The following is a 17,502-nucleotide window of genomic DNA, read 5'->3' as shown; positions in this document are numbered from 1 at the left end:
ACGATACGAATATGCGAAACATAGGAAAATACGTAGGCCGCTCTGAAAACGCGACTGCTCTATTCTTATCGATACTAATAATCGATAAAAGCTCGCGGCAAACACGATTCGCGACAACACGGCAAAGATATTATATTATATTAACGTGACTTTCAAGTAGGCTTTCAAAGATATCGGATAATCGATCTTCCATCGAAAATATGAACCTTTGGACAATGTTCTCGGAAGATAACGCGAGCTTCGAAGTCGGTACATATATACGTTTCTTAGAATTGCCCTCGAGTGGAATTTCTTTCTGCGTCATCTGATAATAATGTCATTCGTGGGTGACACTAGGTACAGAATACCAGTGAACAGTATACAAGATAACCTTTTAAGTTTATAGCGTCGTCTCTACGCTATCTCGTTTGTCATATCGCTGATGTCACGTTACCCGTTAAAGCTGTACTACACCTCCTCCCTCTAAACGCGTTAATTCGAATAATTCACGAATAACTCGATTAGAATCAAAAATGAAATTTATCATCTTATTCGCAGTTAATATACGAGAACTATTTGTCGAAATCTTATCTTATTCGTCACATGTGCATATATAGGTAAATAGAGACGCGAGTCAGAATGGATCGAGAGTTTGGAACGAAACAACAGCAAGTAGCACCGTCGGTTCTACGGTCCGGCCGTTGATTCGTCGAACCGTAAATCGAACGAATTTCTGCGAGATCCCCCTATTGCTGAGACTTACCGCTACTTGCCACGTCGACGCTACTCTCCCGGCACGGGATACGATTGTTCCGAATTCCTGTAGATTTTCGATCTTTGCGCAGAAAGATCCAGTTGTCGTCTGTTATTCCATGCAAAATGAAATCCAGCAATTTAATGTCGAGATTGAATACGTATCGACCGACGCGACGCAACGTATTCGTCGCTTCTGTCCCAGAGGACGAGATTCGTGTTAATTAAATCGAATTACGTAACCGATTTAAACTATTCCCGAAAAAGACGATGATCGAATGAAATAATTTGATAGACGTGTTTTCGAGATACTTGGTAAATTCGAGGCATTTCAAATCTACTTCGATCAATATTGTTTTTAATAGAAAACTATATCACGAGCAGACATTTCTAGTAGTTTCCCGACTGACGCCGAATAGTCCAAGTTAATCGCGCGGAAGTATTTGGCCAGAATAGCTAAATTGCGGACAATGACGCGTCTATATTCGTACGTATATATTTTAAACGTGTTTCGTGACGCTTATGCAAATGTTCCGAATTCTCGTTGGCACGAATCACGGTCACGCTCTCCTTTTCACCAACGATACTAATCGAAATTCAGATTATTTAATATTAGATTAGAAATTTAACACATTGTGCGTCGGTCTAATCCTCGGAATTCAACTTTCAGGCCGATAAATTAGAATTGCGCCACAAAGTAAAAACTCGTGAGAAAGGAACTCGAACCTAAAACTCCTCTACCGACGAATAAGAAAGACAGCGATCCCAAATGAAATCTATTCTACGACATAGGTTCGTTGGTCGATGCTCCATTTTCGTTGTTCATTGTTCGTAGTCGGGGCGAGCTTCGAAAGAAGAACTTAAATTTCCGACTATATAGTTTACGAAAGCCAATTATTCCGAATTGTTCTGCAGATCCTCGAGATTAATAGGGAACCAGCAGAGGAATTCTTATCTGCGAGCTGCAGTCCTATTTTAATTCCGGCCGCTCGACGAAACGCGATCGTCGGTGGCTGAATCCTCGCGCAATTCCCGGACAGAGTATTTTCGACCTCCACTGGAATACTCTCTGCTAAATGCCGTCACTTTAACTCCCGATCACCGCTGGATTTCCTCCGTTCCTCCGTTCCTACGATCCTCCGAATCAACGAGTCTGTTCCATATCTCGGATCAGTTACGTACGAATACGTAGAAGAACGTACGAAAACTTTGAAGACCTATATAGGATGCGTTACTTATTTATAATTAACTTTACAATGTTTGGAAAATCATCGACATACGCGATAAGATCAACACTTGACGTTCCACTTGACGTTCAAATTTCAACACGATTTTCAACAGACAGCACGAGTTACGAGAAATGCTGGCAAATCGAGTGCCTCTTTCGCTCTTCACTTTTCGAGGCATGATTCAAGCAAACGAAGGAAATATTAAATTCCCCCGTAAATGACCAACGGAATTTCGATTGAAATGTTTCGTGAAGCACCTAGATGAAATGCTGCACATGTTAGAAATTTATTCGAAAAAATGTGCTTCCCCGGCCGTACGTACGCACGATCCCTCTTTGTCACGTCGAACTTTTCTTCTTCGAAACAACGGGTACCAATACCAACGCGGAGCAGCGGCAAGAGAACGGGAATGAAAGAGAGGCAAGAGTGCACAGTCTTCGAATCGCCTGCCATTATCGATTGCCTCTGTAAAGAGGAAGGTCGATTCGAAAGGTATCCTGCTGCCGATCAACCGAAAGAAATATCGAAGCGACGAACGTATCGATCCAGCCCGCGTTCCTCTCAGAGGCCAGGATGATTTTCGACGCAACTACGAACAACGACGCCAGCGATGAAACAGATCGAAGGGAAAATGCAAGTGAAACTTAGAAAATATAAAACTTTGTTCGTTACAGTTATTATCGTTGTGAAAGCTGATCGATCGTTTGGTTAGTTGCAAAAATTACACGAGATTCGCGCGTCAGTTTTACTATTCCATTCGGATGCATTTTACGAGTCTTTAAAAAATAATGCCCAGTTGATTATCGACTAGCTGGTATCGTTGACCATCGTCCAAACTCAATATAGTAACACTAAAAAATTGAAGCTACGAAATATCGTGGCACAGCTTTTTTGTACATTTCGGCAGAGTAAATTGATACAGGCGACACGAAGCATAAAATTTTAAATGTCGTAAATTTTTATTTCCAATACTTTTTATTCGATGTAAAGTTCCACGCGTTAAACGCATACGCGACCTCTGTAACGAGTTAGTCACTTTTTAAAAAAAAAATTCGAATCAGAATTTACGGTTTTGAACGTTATAAAATCGAATAAAATTTATTGCATGATTAAAAAGGGGGGGGGGGAATATTGTAACAACTCATTAAAATAACTTATTAAACGCCGATATATTTGCTTCGCGAAAATTAAATTTCTTCCTCGATCGATTCTTCTCCTTTCGAACGATCTAATCGCAGTGTCTCGAGGAATTCTCAAAATAAGGTTACTCGACTCGATTTAAAGTCTAAAGCTACACCTCGTTCTGCTACTGATATCTCGCATCGTCTTCGCTTATCTTTCAGCAACTTGGAAACTTTCGTGCAATTTCAATGCTAGAAATATATTTAATATTTTAGGAAAAATTCAACCGGGTAATCGATTCGAGGAGTTTGTTCGCCTTCGCCCCATCGACCTTACACAGCAATGACAAATAGGCATAATTTGGCAAAATCATGTAGCATTTGGAAAACATCATTTGGAATAGCTTTTAAACTCGTTCTAAATCCGTAGGCCTGATTCGAGACAGACTGATTTCGAATGAAATTAGCAAAGTTCGGGGCCGAGATTGCACGGCACCCGCTCCAGTGATTCTATTATTAACTGTTGCGTGAATTAGTCGCGGCGTTCTATACAATCTCGCGGCATTGTACACATCATGACTCACCGGGCCACGCGTACTGCCTCCATCGTAGATTGTAGTCTGCTCTCTGCTTAAAATTATAATCGTTCAGAACGCTGTAGCTTGTAAAAGAAGAAACCAAGGATTCGTAAAGAGAGGAAAGATATTTATACAGGCGCGAATCACGCATTTGACGAATCGTCGCCGTTTCCGTTTCACAGCCCGGTGTAACTGGTTGCAAATATTTGACCGACTCTCGTCGGCAAACGATCCCCGGTTACAACGGAATTGAAATTACAGGCTCCTGCCGATAGAGGCGGGGATCATTCGATTTCGGGTCAATATTTCGTTGACAAACAAAGGATCTTGACGAGGGACAAAAACGAGTCTCTTCTCTTCGTCCAACTCGGAAATCTGTCTTTATTTGATCAGGGATGGATTGTAATATGTAATAATGATGGGATAGAAGGATTATTTTTCGTCGCTATTCGATCGTCGTACCGTAGGTAAAAGTTAATGTAGAAATGCAGAAAGGCCGTTAATTACAAAGTTGAAATAGCTTAACTAATATCAATGGAAAAGAGCATCTTACCAGTCGAAGAAGTTCCACAGGCACGTGAACATGATGGCGATACGTCTGACACATCGAACAAAGCTCGCGGCACACGACGATTCACTCGCGTCGATTATCACTCGACCCCGGATTGTCTTTCGTTACATTTTCGCACCAAACTACGCCTGAATCGCGTATTCGTTTATGAATTTCGCGACTTGTCGCCAAGTTTTCTCATTATATACGTTATAGACAATCTTCTCGATGAACAGGAACTCTGCCATGGCATTTGCACAAATTCTACGTGCAAAACGAAACTGTTAGATGCCACACGCCTAATTCTACCTACATCTATTCGAAAGAGATACTTTTTGAGATACTGTTTGAGAAATGCAAACGTTTTCAGTTACGGTTCGTCTCTGTATCGATTAAAATAGGAATAGTAGACCGTTCTCGCACAGTGACAAATAATAATCGCAAATGAATCGAATTAATTTTGTTTTAGCTTTAATAACTTTAATAACTTTAAACGAAAATTACAAAATCGACGAATGATTCTAATCTCAACTATAAATCCAACTAGTATCGCGACGTATCCAACAACGAAAATAAAAATCGAATACATATATTCGAATTTCCATATGTCAAAATCAAGCGCATCGAGGGAACATCTGTTCCTCGCGAAAATGGATTTTCGGTTCGATTTTCGTACGAAACAGCCTCGAAATTCTTTCGAAGTCGGTACGTTGAACCTAAGGGATTCGAGCATTTAAATAGATCAAGTAAATATCGAGAAAATTACTTTGAACCGAGGCTGTTTCTTAGACGAATCGACGATCGTATTTCTTCCTTTCTGCACGACGACGAGACTTGGTAATTGGTCGGTTAATTTGAAAGAAAGAATCGTAAATTAATCCTCCGCCTTTTCTCACCGCGAAATATGTAATCTCGCACCAACATAAACAGACGGTAGAAAATTTCATACGCAGTTCCGCGCCTCCAAGGCTTTATTAGCTTTTCACGAGCTCGCGTTACATTCTCGCGACGCAATCTAAAGCTCGTTTTTTCTTCTCCTTCTCTCACCCCTTCCCCTCGTTTCTTTCAGCACAAAAGAAACTCCCACCGGTGAGTCCTCGACGCGGTACATAGCTCGCTGCTTCTTCGTATATAACAAATTTATATCCACGCAACCTTTCTCCACCGTGACCTTTTTTCCTCTCACCGATACATTCTTGCGTGATATATCGTTAAACGAACCTCTTAAGTAGTACGTTCAACGAATTAAATTTCACAGGCAACAGTAAGTGGTACTAAATTCTATTGTTACCAACTTTTTCGTAACATTGGTATGAAACGGAAAACGGTAGCAAACCATTCTCTATATTCTTGGCGTATAAAAATAAAATTGTAGATATCGTTGGAAACGCAAATAAGCATAATATTCGAAGGAGCGGTAAAGCGCGCGATAATAAATTAGAAGAAATAATCGAATCGGTTTGGAACCGTATAGTCGGTAGAGGAAAGGTCCCGTCGCAAACATGCCATTACAACTATTTCGTCGAGATAAAACGTTTTGCGATACTTCAGCGGAATACGATATGCAAATTCCAGACACGTTCATTTGCAGAACAACGCGCGAACGTACAAAGTGCATACGAAACGCGTGTAACTATAGAATCATGCTGAAACACGCAGCTTTATCCACAAGAAAATCGCGTAATGTATTTAAAAACAGACAAAATAAGATCGAAAAGTGCATCGTTCCATCGCGCGTTTAAAAATGGTTAAACTAAACGCGACTACGGACGAACCAAGTCGCAAATTAGACGGCGACGAATTATGTGAATGTTCTGAAAGGTGTGCAATTATTCGCGCAACGTGAAACGAGAGAAACGGCAAGCAGGGAAAAACTAAAATTAAAAAAAATAAAAGCTGACGATGGAAATGGAAAGTGGAAAAAGTAGAATTCGTTACATTTCGCCGTTTGTTTTTCTCTCTTTTTTTAGGAAACTTTCGAAATGAATTTGATATATCCGTTTTGTGTATTTTACATCACCGATTATTTGCGGTAATCGTGAAAAATAAAATTTTCATCGTGCGAACAATGACGATTTTAAATCTATTTCTCCGTAGTTTATCATCCAAATCTAATTTTCTCACTGTGCTTTAAACTTTCCTAATATCGAAACGTTCAGCTCGAAAGAGAAATAAAACATGACGAATATTTTCATTTACAAACAACGACGTTTCTAAAAACGAGTACTCGTAGATCGAATTGCCGCTTTCACGAGGAAAAGCGTTTCAGCGAGTAAATAAGGGGAACGAGTGGTCCGTCGATGGTGCTGAGTGTCGTTAATGCCTCGAGTATCAGCGTAATTGGACAATTAAGAACGGGTAAAAAGAAAGTCCAATAGAGGAAAGTATAATGCGAATGACAGGAACGGAACCCTCCTGATTTTTTGTCATTAGTCTTTCTCTCTGTACGAATACAACATCGTCGAAATAGTATCAAAGCTCCTGTTGCTAGTGTTGTCTCCGCGTCATGTTACGTTCTGCAAACAAAAAGGAGAAAACCGACACGATGACCAGTTCGATGGGACAGTAGTCGAACGTAAAAGAAGTTGAAATATAATTCGAGCGTTTGCAAACTGTCTAATTTGCGAAATTTACATTAGTACGTTCAAATAACAAGCTATGCTAACGTGCAAGTACAAGTTCATTTTCCGCGTAACCACTGGCATTGTCAGAGTAACGGATGATAGAATCCGGTATGGTTATTTTCAAAAATTTGCTTACGAGCAAATAAATTTCCCCCGTCCCTCTCGTTTCTCACATCTTGCGACAATATGCTGGACGAGCGAATACATTGGAACAGCTGTTACGCGGGGAAATACGGTTGGTTTTAAAAAGCGGTGCGAACCCGCGGCACAAAAGCAACACGACGAGGAAACACCGCGAGAACAATGTGCCACGGCGCGGCGTGGCCGGAGAATCGGCAAGGTCAGTGACGTAACGCCGACATCTCGCGCCCCCGGCTACAGCAACCTCTTTTTAATTCACCGACCGCACTATGGAGCGCGTGCCACGATTAGCCGCCCGTTCGTTCGACGATGTCGACGCCAAACAGAGAACCTGGTTGAAAGAAAGGGAGAGACGGAGGTAGCAAGGGTGCTGGGTCGGATGAATAGAAACGAGGGGTGGGCGAACGGTGCGATGGGACCGATTCGATATTTGCGGAGCCGGTATAAAGTAGCGACGTAAGAACGACGCTGGTTGAACGGCCAAGTCGTTCGAGCCTCCTGTTCTATTCCTCCTGTTTATAAATTTTGCGAAGATCTTTCAAAGCCACTTCCAAGAGATAGAAGGTTTCTCGCTCCTAAAAGATCTAGTTCTTCCCACGAGAAGGAAAGTTTTTGATTTTCCGGCTATTTTATCGACGGAACACGTTGTCAAGTTTTCGAGTTCCGTATCGTAGAACTCGTCGTATCATAAAACATCGAATAAAGAGCAGTAAGAAACAAAGTCAACCATCTTTCAATGCAGGCACGTGTTTGACAAAATAAAATAAACCTTGCGATGAGTCCGGAATGATCCTCCAGTCCTCGAGAGGAAACAAAGGTGTTGCAAGTATCCAAAATCGAAAATACTCTCGAGAAACTTGGACAACGAGTAACACGGCGGAAACCATCGTGAGACTAAAGGACGGTGGTGAAAACAAATATGTACGACACCCAAAAATCTGGAAGATCGAAGAAATGTCAAGGTTCGGCAAGATCAACCTTCTCGATTTTTCCAATCGAGAAACTCGAGATTAGCTATTGTCAGAAGAGGTGATCGTTCCAGTCGCGCACCCTCGTACATCTTTCACGAATCTTTCGAATTAACCTGGCCTGGTTCCGAGTTGGGAGCTTGAATATTTTATCTGCTTATTTTCATGACGCGCGACATCCCTGAACTTGTCCGGCCTTCTCCGCTGCCCTTGGCCTTTCTGGTCTGCTGCATTTTGCAAAAGCCACTGCCTCCTTTCACGCTCGCATCACGCAGCGATTCCCACCAAATTTACTTCGATCCTGTCTACCGTAAATTTTTATTTATAAATCTCGCTACAATTCGTCCAGCGCAACGTCCGTTGTCTGCAGTTTCTTTTACCCTTGAATTAGTTCGTCGAAGTTTATTCGCCAGATGCTTTAGAAATTATGCTTCATATTCAAATTATATTCTTTCCTTATTTGAATATTTGAAGGAAAGTTTTTTACCGTGTTTTACACCGAATGAACGCAACATCATTTCGCAATTTAAAAAGCAGCTCTCTCGGATCCAGCATCGTTTCGATATGCAGAATCGGATGTAAATAAACGTTTACCCACTTAACAAAAGTACTTCTGGTCCCCGCCATGTTCTACTCTCAATCCCGCTACCAACTCTGTAATCCTTCCACACAGAGGAAAAAACTCTCGTTTTGTAAATATTTTCTAGCCCCAAAATATGCGACGCTGTGGAGAACATTCGCGACGGTATTGTCTGACTAACGTTCGAATATACCGACCCCCACACAAAAATATCAAATTTTGTAAACATAATACGTATATATATACACCGTATAATATAAACTGTAATTTTGTACGCTCCGTACAAATGACCATATCTAGGATAACTGTAGGATATCACGGTTTACACGTTTCCTTTTGCAATTTTCCAGAAAACCACATTGTTCATCGATCGTGCATCGTCGAAAAGTTCAAAATTGTAAAAATGTGAAAACCATTCGTCTGGATTCCATATTAACGAGGGAATCGATCGCTGAAAGGTAGCGGACGAGTCGCATCGGAAAAACGAATGCCGAATAGCGAGGGAAAAAGAGGACTGCTTGTATTTGCGTTTATCCCGTATGGACATGCTTTCTGCATTGCTAACTTCCTTCTGTGCTAGAATCATGCTTTCCAACCCTTTTACCGTGAAATCCATTTCGGATCGTAGGAACAACGCTAGCGCGAAGAAAAAAAATTCGGCTCTTCGGTGCTCGCGAAAGTCTGGCCGCACCGCGTACATTTGCCTTTTAAACGGGAGTTTGCTTTAAACGTTAATCAATTGCCGTGAATTCGACCGGTAATCGGTGCAAAAAAGTTATTATTTTCCAACTAATCCGCTCTCTGTATGCCCATTTGTCCATAATAAATCGATCAGGTAAGCAGTATTTTCTTCTTTCTTCAGCGCTGTACTTTTTGCGCGTAGCGGATGCAAACATGTAGCAAGATAGTCGGTCAATCGGAAGAAGATTTGCGATAAAAGTCGAATTAATTCACGATGTATCGTGATACGTAATTGCGCTTCTCGCATGTACATGCCACTTTACCTTCGACGATATGCGTATAACAAATGTTTAGACTCCATGCGTATATGCGCTTATCGAGGTAGGTAATTCTTTTTCTCCCAAGGAGAGAAATAATTCTTTAAAAAATTCAAGGAACTAACGATAGAGCACCGTGCGAGAGAATTTTTCGGAATGGACAGTGATAAGCTATAAGGATTCATAAGACACGTGCGTCGGAAAAGCTGAATGAAGCCTAGAGAGTACGTAAGTACACGTGTGTGTGCTCGAGTATAAGGGCGAGTCCTCTTAAGCCAGAGCCATGCGTGAAGAATGAAAATTTACAGCGACACTCTAGACTCTAGACCGTAGATTAGACTTTAGAGTGTAGAGTCTGGATAGTGCACTTTGCGAAAGAACATTAGCAAAAGCCACGAGTTTAGAAGACTACGTACATAATAAGACGTACATTAACTATGGCTCGATAGTGTCTAGACACCTGCTTTTTGCGCGCTGCGCCAAGCTACCGGGAACGCGATGAACAACAATATCATCGTCAATAGTCTTAAAAGCCCAATTTAAATCGTTCGAAAGTATCTCTAATCGTACTAATTGCGAATCGAATTTGCGATTAGTTGCGGCATATCCCAAATTTTCGCATTGCGTATTAAGCGGTATTTGATATATCAATAGCACAGATGCTATAGAAACACCGTAAGGGTAAACGATAAATTATTTCATCGCAATAACGATTTATTTTAAAATCGCAAAGTCTCGAGTCTGGACACACCCAACTCTGCATAGAGGGCAAGCAAACATATCACGATGATCCGTCCGACTGGCCGTCCGCACCAAGACACGGCATTTCCCAAATATCACAGGAGGAAAATGTAGCGACGAGCGAAGCAGCGCAGCGTGCTTATTTACGATAGCAGTGCTTAACCTTCGTCTCCGGTCGTTCACCTTCGTCCATTTTCCCTTCCTTGCTTATCTTTTCGCCGACTAATTCGCGCACAAAGCCTAATCTCCGCGCTGTGCCGCGATGGCACACGTCACTCGAATCACCGAATGCACGAACCACGTCGGCTGATACGGCAAGTCCCTGGATGCCCGCGCGTTTATATACGTACTCGTGTATACACCAGAATTTTGTTATCGTCGTTGTATTTTCTGCCAGGGAAACTGCGGCTGGAAGTAAAGGTTCCGAAGGGACGCTGTGCGCGTGAACGTCCGTGTCGTTGGATCGCTGAAAAAATACGCCAAGTCTTTCACGAGTGAAACTTACGTACGCACCGACGAATACAGTCATCAGTGGATCAAGCTATAGCGAACTTTTAATCGATATCAGCCCTCGTAAGAGTGGACCGACTCGCGCGGTGATTTTCAGATACTTTTAGGAATTTTGTGAGGAAACATGTTTAATAATCTGCACTACGTTCTATGCTACAAATAACGAGGATGGAAAATGTTAAGAAATTTGCAAATCGCAAACAAAACGTACGTATGAAATGGAAATATCATTAATATACGAATGGCGCATACACTACAGGCTGTTAAAAAATTGTTGCAGCGAGCGCAACGCGCGTTTTTTTTTTACTAAATTTACGTGGATTTACGACAAACTTCATCGGAAATGTGCAAAGACTCGGAGGAGAACTTTAAAAGCGCATTTTTTACTTGTATCGTTTCGCAAACGAATTAAAAAATTAATAGGAAAGCTAAAGAAGGAAGATTTGTCCAATGAATTATACACTGTCGATCTTGATCAATTCGCTATTATCTGAAATTTAAAACGTCTGGGAAAAAGAGCCGAGCACGAAAATTGCAGAAATCGGAGGGAACGCGGAGTTCCGTGTTCTATTACCCTTTGAAACGGTGTAAAATAGTAACATAAATCGAATTAAGTAACTTCGAACGAATATGTTCAGTTCTGTTCGTGATTCGCGTACGATCGATAAAACGAACTTTTGAGATTTTGCACAAAACATGTATTAAATATTAAACATGTTAAGAGACAGAAGTACGATATATTTTGGGGACCTTCTCGAAGAAATCTACGGGAAGATTAAAAAAAGCTGAACATTCTCGGGAATGGCAACTTGCATGCGTTTGTTCGACCTGTTACTGGCTGGAGGAGTTCATTGATTCGACGAGTTTTCTCGCGCTACGGAAGTCGTCTCCGCCTGGGCTTCGCGGATCTTGACCCCTGCACTTTCCTACCTCCATGAAATTAAAGGGAATCAAACGAGCAATGTTCTCCCTTCTACTCGCGTTGCCACTCGTATAAAGTTCCATTAATTTCGACAGGCTAGTTAAATTCAACGGAAGGAACTGCGAAAGTTAGGCACACGATTCTCGGCAAAATTTGAAGCTGGAATCGAATAGAACGCTTTCAATATGCCAATCGAGAATTAACCCTCGGTAGTATATCTTCCGGATATCCGCTGGCTATTCTATTAAACCACATTACCAGCTGCGATATCGCGGAAATGCTAAAATAGAACCGACTACGAAGTAAAATAATCTTACCTACTATATAGACCTTACTATTATATTTATATACCTATTGATATCATATTTCAAGGTGCAATATTCGAAGAATACGAAGGAACTATGCTGCATAGAATTTTAAAACCAACTACGTTACATTTTATTTAGAAATCGAACGAAAAATGACTTTTTAGCGGAAAGGACGATGTAAACGACGTACTTGCTACCGTAAAAGAAAATTAGCGACAGAGACTGTCGCTCGAATGGTATTAAACCAAGTACGAGAACATTAAAGCTTTCATCGAATGCGAAAATTACTCGACCTTTCACAAATCCTGTTTGCCTCGAGCGTAATTTCGTTATCCCAAATTGCCTCGCAACAAGTTAACGAAAGACAAAATCGGGCCGTCGTTCCTCGTTTAACCTACCTACCCTTTGAAGTTTCCTTAACGAGAGTACGGGCATCGATAGAAATTGAATCGCGGCGCGTTGAACAGGAGAAGCAGTCGAGACTCGCGGAAACGAGGCGTCGCGTCGCGTCTCGTCGCGTCAAAAAGTCAAGGTCGACCCTCTTTCGTTCTAATTGCCATGCCCGCCGAAGAGACCGTCGACGACGACTACGAAAAGTAGAAAGAGAATTATCGTAGAGCGTAATCCGCGGATTTCCGTTCGCCTTTCTTTGGCGGAAACAAAACTACGGGAAAATCGACGCTCTCTTGGACACGATAATAGCGCGCGATACGATCAGGTACCATGATCTTCCATCCGCGGTTTTCGTAGAAAAACCACCGACGAAAAGAACAAAACGTATTTTTAGAGGAAAAATGAACGCTTAATGAAAATGATCCTGATAAATATCGCGGATAATCGATACTTGAATAACTGCGTAACGCGGACGGAACGACGTACGCGTATGTTTACCAAAACCCTCCTGTTCATTTGCATTTCCATGGGAATCGCATTCTCTCTGTCTTCGAAACGCCTTACATAATTCGCTTCTCGTTATCTTGCTATCGTTTCACCCTATCGACATCTCGAACCATAGCTTCCAAGGCATTGGCGCAACGCACAAGGTATTCGATGCAGGCGAACAACAACTTTCGAGCGTAGGTAAAATGCGACGGCGTAGCCGGCCTGCGTAATTCCCGGCAGAAGCCCCGGTTCCGTTACGTAAAGCTCGTGGCTGGCTCGGCATCGAAGGGCGAGCGCAGCGAGGACGCGCCATTCATCGTGCTCAACCGAAAATCCATTTTCGTCTTCGACGAAACGCCACGCTCGATCCCGCGCACTTTCTATCACCGAACCTGGCTCGCCGAGACAAACCATCCTTTCGTGGAAGGACCAGCCTCGATGCGATCGCTTACCGCGGCATGGCAGAGGTAACGAGTAGCATTTTCCGCGGCGCACGTGAAATATCGCGAGAAAAGCCGACTTCCGATAATGCCCAAGAGGCCGTTGCTCCCAGAAATCGCGATTTATTATCGAAAACAATCGATCAGCCCGACGGAACACCGGCTTCTCGTAGCATCGTCGCGACGTGCATCGTCGACACCCCTTCGCGTCACGCAAACGTAAAGCAACACCGCGCTCGCCGCAACGCACGGAGGAAACGAGCGACCGGAAACACCGTCGAAAGCCGCGTACGAGAGAAACACTGACAGCACAAACGATGCACTGGAGAGCCACGAGAGAGCGATCGAGGATGCGAACGAGAAGCCGGGCTGTTGGCCGACTCGTAACGCGGCGACGGCACAACTGGCATGCGCCTTTTCCACCCTCCTTTCACCCTCCTTTCACCCTGCCGGCTGTCTCGCCCCTCGCGCCGTCCTCGCCCCACGCTTCTAGCCCGTAGCCTCGGCCAACCTGGCCCGGCCTCTGCCGGCGCATCATCCCCTCGCCTCCGCCCTTCAATTTTCCACAGCGCATTGTCCTTACCATGCAGAGAGAGAAAGAGAGAGAGAGAGAGAGAGAGAGAGAGAGGTATGTTCTCTCCTTTGGAATTGACCAGATTCACGAACTGATGTCGACTGAACCTACCGGAATCGATGACTAGCGATTTGTTCGTCTTTTTACGAGAGGCCCGTACAGAAATGTTCGACTTTCGATGCATTCCCTCGTTCTTTTATATTTTATATGGGGAAAATAAACATTCCAGTAAAAACGTTTGGTAGCAATAATCGTTATCGAATAAAATACTACGTTACAAAATTGAAGAATCGCTAAATTTCCAGCGAAAACGTTGTCGATATTTGAACTTGGCGAAAAAAAAATCTATCACCAGTCTATCTGGCCTCGTTTCAAAGAATAATGCCTCTGTTTTAACACCCTTGTATTTGTCTTTTTCAAAGATCCCTTTCCGTTACAAACGGATTGGCAAACTGAAGTTACCTTTTTTCTTTTAAAATTTTACAGATTCGAACGACCGTACGGAGTTAACGAAATTTTTTTCCGGGATTAGTTTTAAGACGATTTTGTAAAACGGCCAAAACCTATCGATCTTTTAATTTTATGGCGTAGATTAAGTTTTAGGTTAGGAATCTTTAATCGGTATTTCCAGAAACGAAACTCGACGTTTTTCAGACCGAGAGTCTCGATACGTATAACGCTTTAAATTTTCTCGAAGTTTCGAGAAGGACGCGGATTACGCAAGACAAATTCTGTTTCCTGTGTAAAAGCATAAAACTGTAACAACGTAAACCAATTGAAAGTTTGGACGTGGCGTTCGGGGCCGTCGGTCTCGCAAGCGCCGACTTAAAAATTAAGCGTAAAGACAGCAAAGCCTTCGCCGCTTGGGGGTGAAAGTTTCCGACAACTTGTACTATCTAATCGAAAGACTATTTTTATTACGTTGCGCATCAATAGCGTATTTCCTGCGTGCCATAGCGGCGTAAAGAAGAAACGTTGATGGATCCATTTCTCTTTTTAACGTTTTTAGAAATTCAGAGTACACATCGCTGACCAATAAGTCCATACCGTGTGTGTGTGTGTGTTTACCATTTCCTTAAACGCGTCGTTTCAAACGAGTTCCATCGTTACGAATTTGACAAAGTTAAACCGAAGGCACGATTAAGTAGAAAATTAAATCTTTGTTTGTTATTTGTCACTGCGCGAGTCGCCGTACGACTGGTCCGCGGGTGCGGCGTACATCGTACACGACGAATGATCCAGGACCAAGCAAATACATTTATGGTAGGGTATCGCAGTTGCGACGTTGCGAGGAAAAACAAAACAGTTGCGAGTAGCGCGAATGTGTGAAATCTTCAAGGGTGTGATACGATTACCGTCGGTTGACAGAGTGCCGTGAACGATTCGGTCGAGAATTTTTCTAGCGTCGGTTGGTTCGTTAAATGCAAAATTATCGCGTTATAAAGAAATATAGAAATCTACGTATATCTTTGTTTATTCGTTTGTGAATGCTAGATTCGCTGTCTCTACAATAATATGCATGTCAAATGAGAAGAAGGTCGAGCGATGCAAAAACAACGAGTTAATCATGGTCGTTGAAATAAAGAGCACGACCTTCGCTTCCACGTTCCACGGTTCGTTGGTAATTCGTCTAATCGCGAGATTCGCGATCAACGTTACCACGATCGTCCCCGTTGAACGAATGCCAACGCCGCGCCGCCTCACGTCCGTTTTATTATCGTTACCTCGACGTGCGTCGGAGAGTAGTCCACATCGGTGAACATTAAAGAAGATCTACCGAGGGAACGACTTTCTTCCCCTCGGCGCGCTATCGCATCCCCGAACCTAGGTCGTTCGATCGACCTCGCTCGTCGGGCATGAACCGGCAGCCATGAATGAACAGCTGACGACAGATTTCACGCTGGGCGTACGCACGCCAACGCATCGCTCATTGAATTCCACTCTATTTAGCACATCCTATGTGAAATTATATTGTCCTTGGAAAAATTATTGTACGTTCTGTAATAAGTAGAACGTGTTTAAAATAAATCGAACAAAAGGTATATGCGTCCATCCTCTGCCATTTTTTTATCACATTGCGAGCTTACGATTTCGATTAATCGTCGGATCCTCTTTACTCCGCGCAGTTGTCTAGCTCTGGTTTCTACACGACCGTTATTATCCCGTAAAATACGCGAACGAAGCTTGATTTTTGTTTCGAGACAGTGGGGTCGATATTCTTAACGGGAATCTGGGTAAACAGGCGTAATGGATAGAACGAAAAGTCGGTCGGTAGGATGGTCCTTGAATCCTCGCGCATTAACCTACTAAGGTTTGCGTGTCCTCCTTCTAAGATAAACCAGAAACTTCCTTTTCGGTGATATACGTCCTTTGCCTACCGAGTGCATTTCGATGAAAAATATATTCCGCGCGCATCCATAAGCATCACGTTCGACAGAAAGCTCGAAAACAGAGCAAAACGTCTTTAAACGTAGCTACTGTATCGATCGAATTATTTTCATTTCACTTTACTTTCGTAACGCGAGATTTGCCCGATAAAATTGCAAGATGGAACGCTTTAATTAGAATCTGCAAAGATTCTGGCATTTTACGAAAATCATAGCCGTCAGCGACCCTTCAAGAAAACGGGGAAAATGTCGGGCGACGTTCGTCAATGTCCCGGAAGAGGCTCGTCCGAGTCAGAGTGAAATACAAGAAGCTTTTACATTTGGTCAGCTTCCAACTGCGATCATCCGCTCGCGGACAGATTACAGTGGCCTACTAAACAACCGGCAATTTATAATCGCGCGTCTTGATCGATCGTTCGCGCGAACTTTTCTCGTTTCTCTCCTTGGAATCTCGTCGTTATCGTTCGGGCGACCTCAATACCGGCGCGGCGTCCCGATTTTCTCGGGAACAGCGTAACGAAAAAGATAGATATGTTCGGAGGGAACGGGACTTTTTCGCTCTTCGATGGCTGTCGCGAACGAAGGTTTTATCAGCTAGTCGACGATGGTCAGTTTGTAACGCGATCGAATCTATGAATCTTCTATGCTATATCGTATGGTACGCGGTTAAAATAATAAACTACGATGTAGCGAACAGAGAAATTTATAAAGAGAGGACGTGTTTGAAAAGTTGTACGACCTATTATCGTAGAATATTTTTGCGCGCTGAACTAGATGGAGGAATAAGAAAACATCTTTGCGGAATAAAGCGCAACTATGAAAAACTATGAAAATAGGGAGTATATTATCCTCCCTATTTGCAAATAGAAAATTTTATACTTACGCGTTGTAAGCATGGAACATTTTAAAGAATCCAACGTAGATCTAAACAACGGCGTTTCGTTGCACAACGATTTTCACATTACGCTCAACCAAGCAATTGCGTTAAAAAGTCAAACTCGATCAGCCAGAGACTACCAACTTACGAATCGACTGATTAATAAATTTCTGGACGGTATCGCGCGAGATGGTAACGCTCGTGGGTGCTCGCTCGTACGGCAAGCTGGTAATTTTTTCCTGGGTTACGGTTTCCCTATTGACGATCTTGCGGCAGTCTAAACGGAAACACGGTCGTGACAGGGCAAGCGTCGGCGAATATTTAAGAAAATAGATGAAAA

General features: G+C 42.7%; 1 protein-coding gene across 16 annotated transcripts in view; it reads right to left on the bottom strand.

The window, feature by feature from the left end:
- Positions 1-17,502, bottom strand: part of LOC122568136 — a 187,620-nt gene that overhangs the window by 95,063 nt on the left and 75,055 nt on the right. The window contains exons 1-2 of one of the 16 annotated variants that reach the window (XM_043727522.1): positions 13,337-13,706; positions 4,214-4,474 (exon numbers count right to left, since the gene is read on the bottom strand). The exons of 14 other annotated variants lie outside the window; for them this stretch is intronic. In XM_043727522.1, the coding sequence (XP_043583457.1) occupies positions 4,214-4,245 (32 nt within the window). In that variant the 5' untranslated portion in view covers positions 4,246-4,474; positions 13,337-13,706. Of the gene's footprint in view, positions 1-4,213; positions 4,475-13,336; positions 13,707-17,502 lie in introns of those variants that run through there. One more of the 16 variants, XM_043727521.1, reaches the window with a different exon arrangement.

Source organism: Bombus pyrosoma, linkage group LG6 (assembly GCF_014825855.1).
Source record: "Bombus pyrosoma isolate SC7728 linkage group LG6, ASM1482585v1, whole genome shotgun sequence".
NCBI lineage: Eukaryota > Metazoa > Arthropoda > Insecta > Hymenoptera > Apidae > Bombus > Bombus pyrosoma.
Note: the sequence above shows the minus strand (reverse complement) of the source record. Positions and strands in the feature narration are given on the sequence as shown.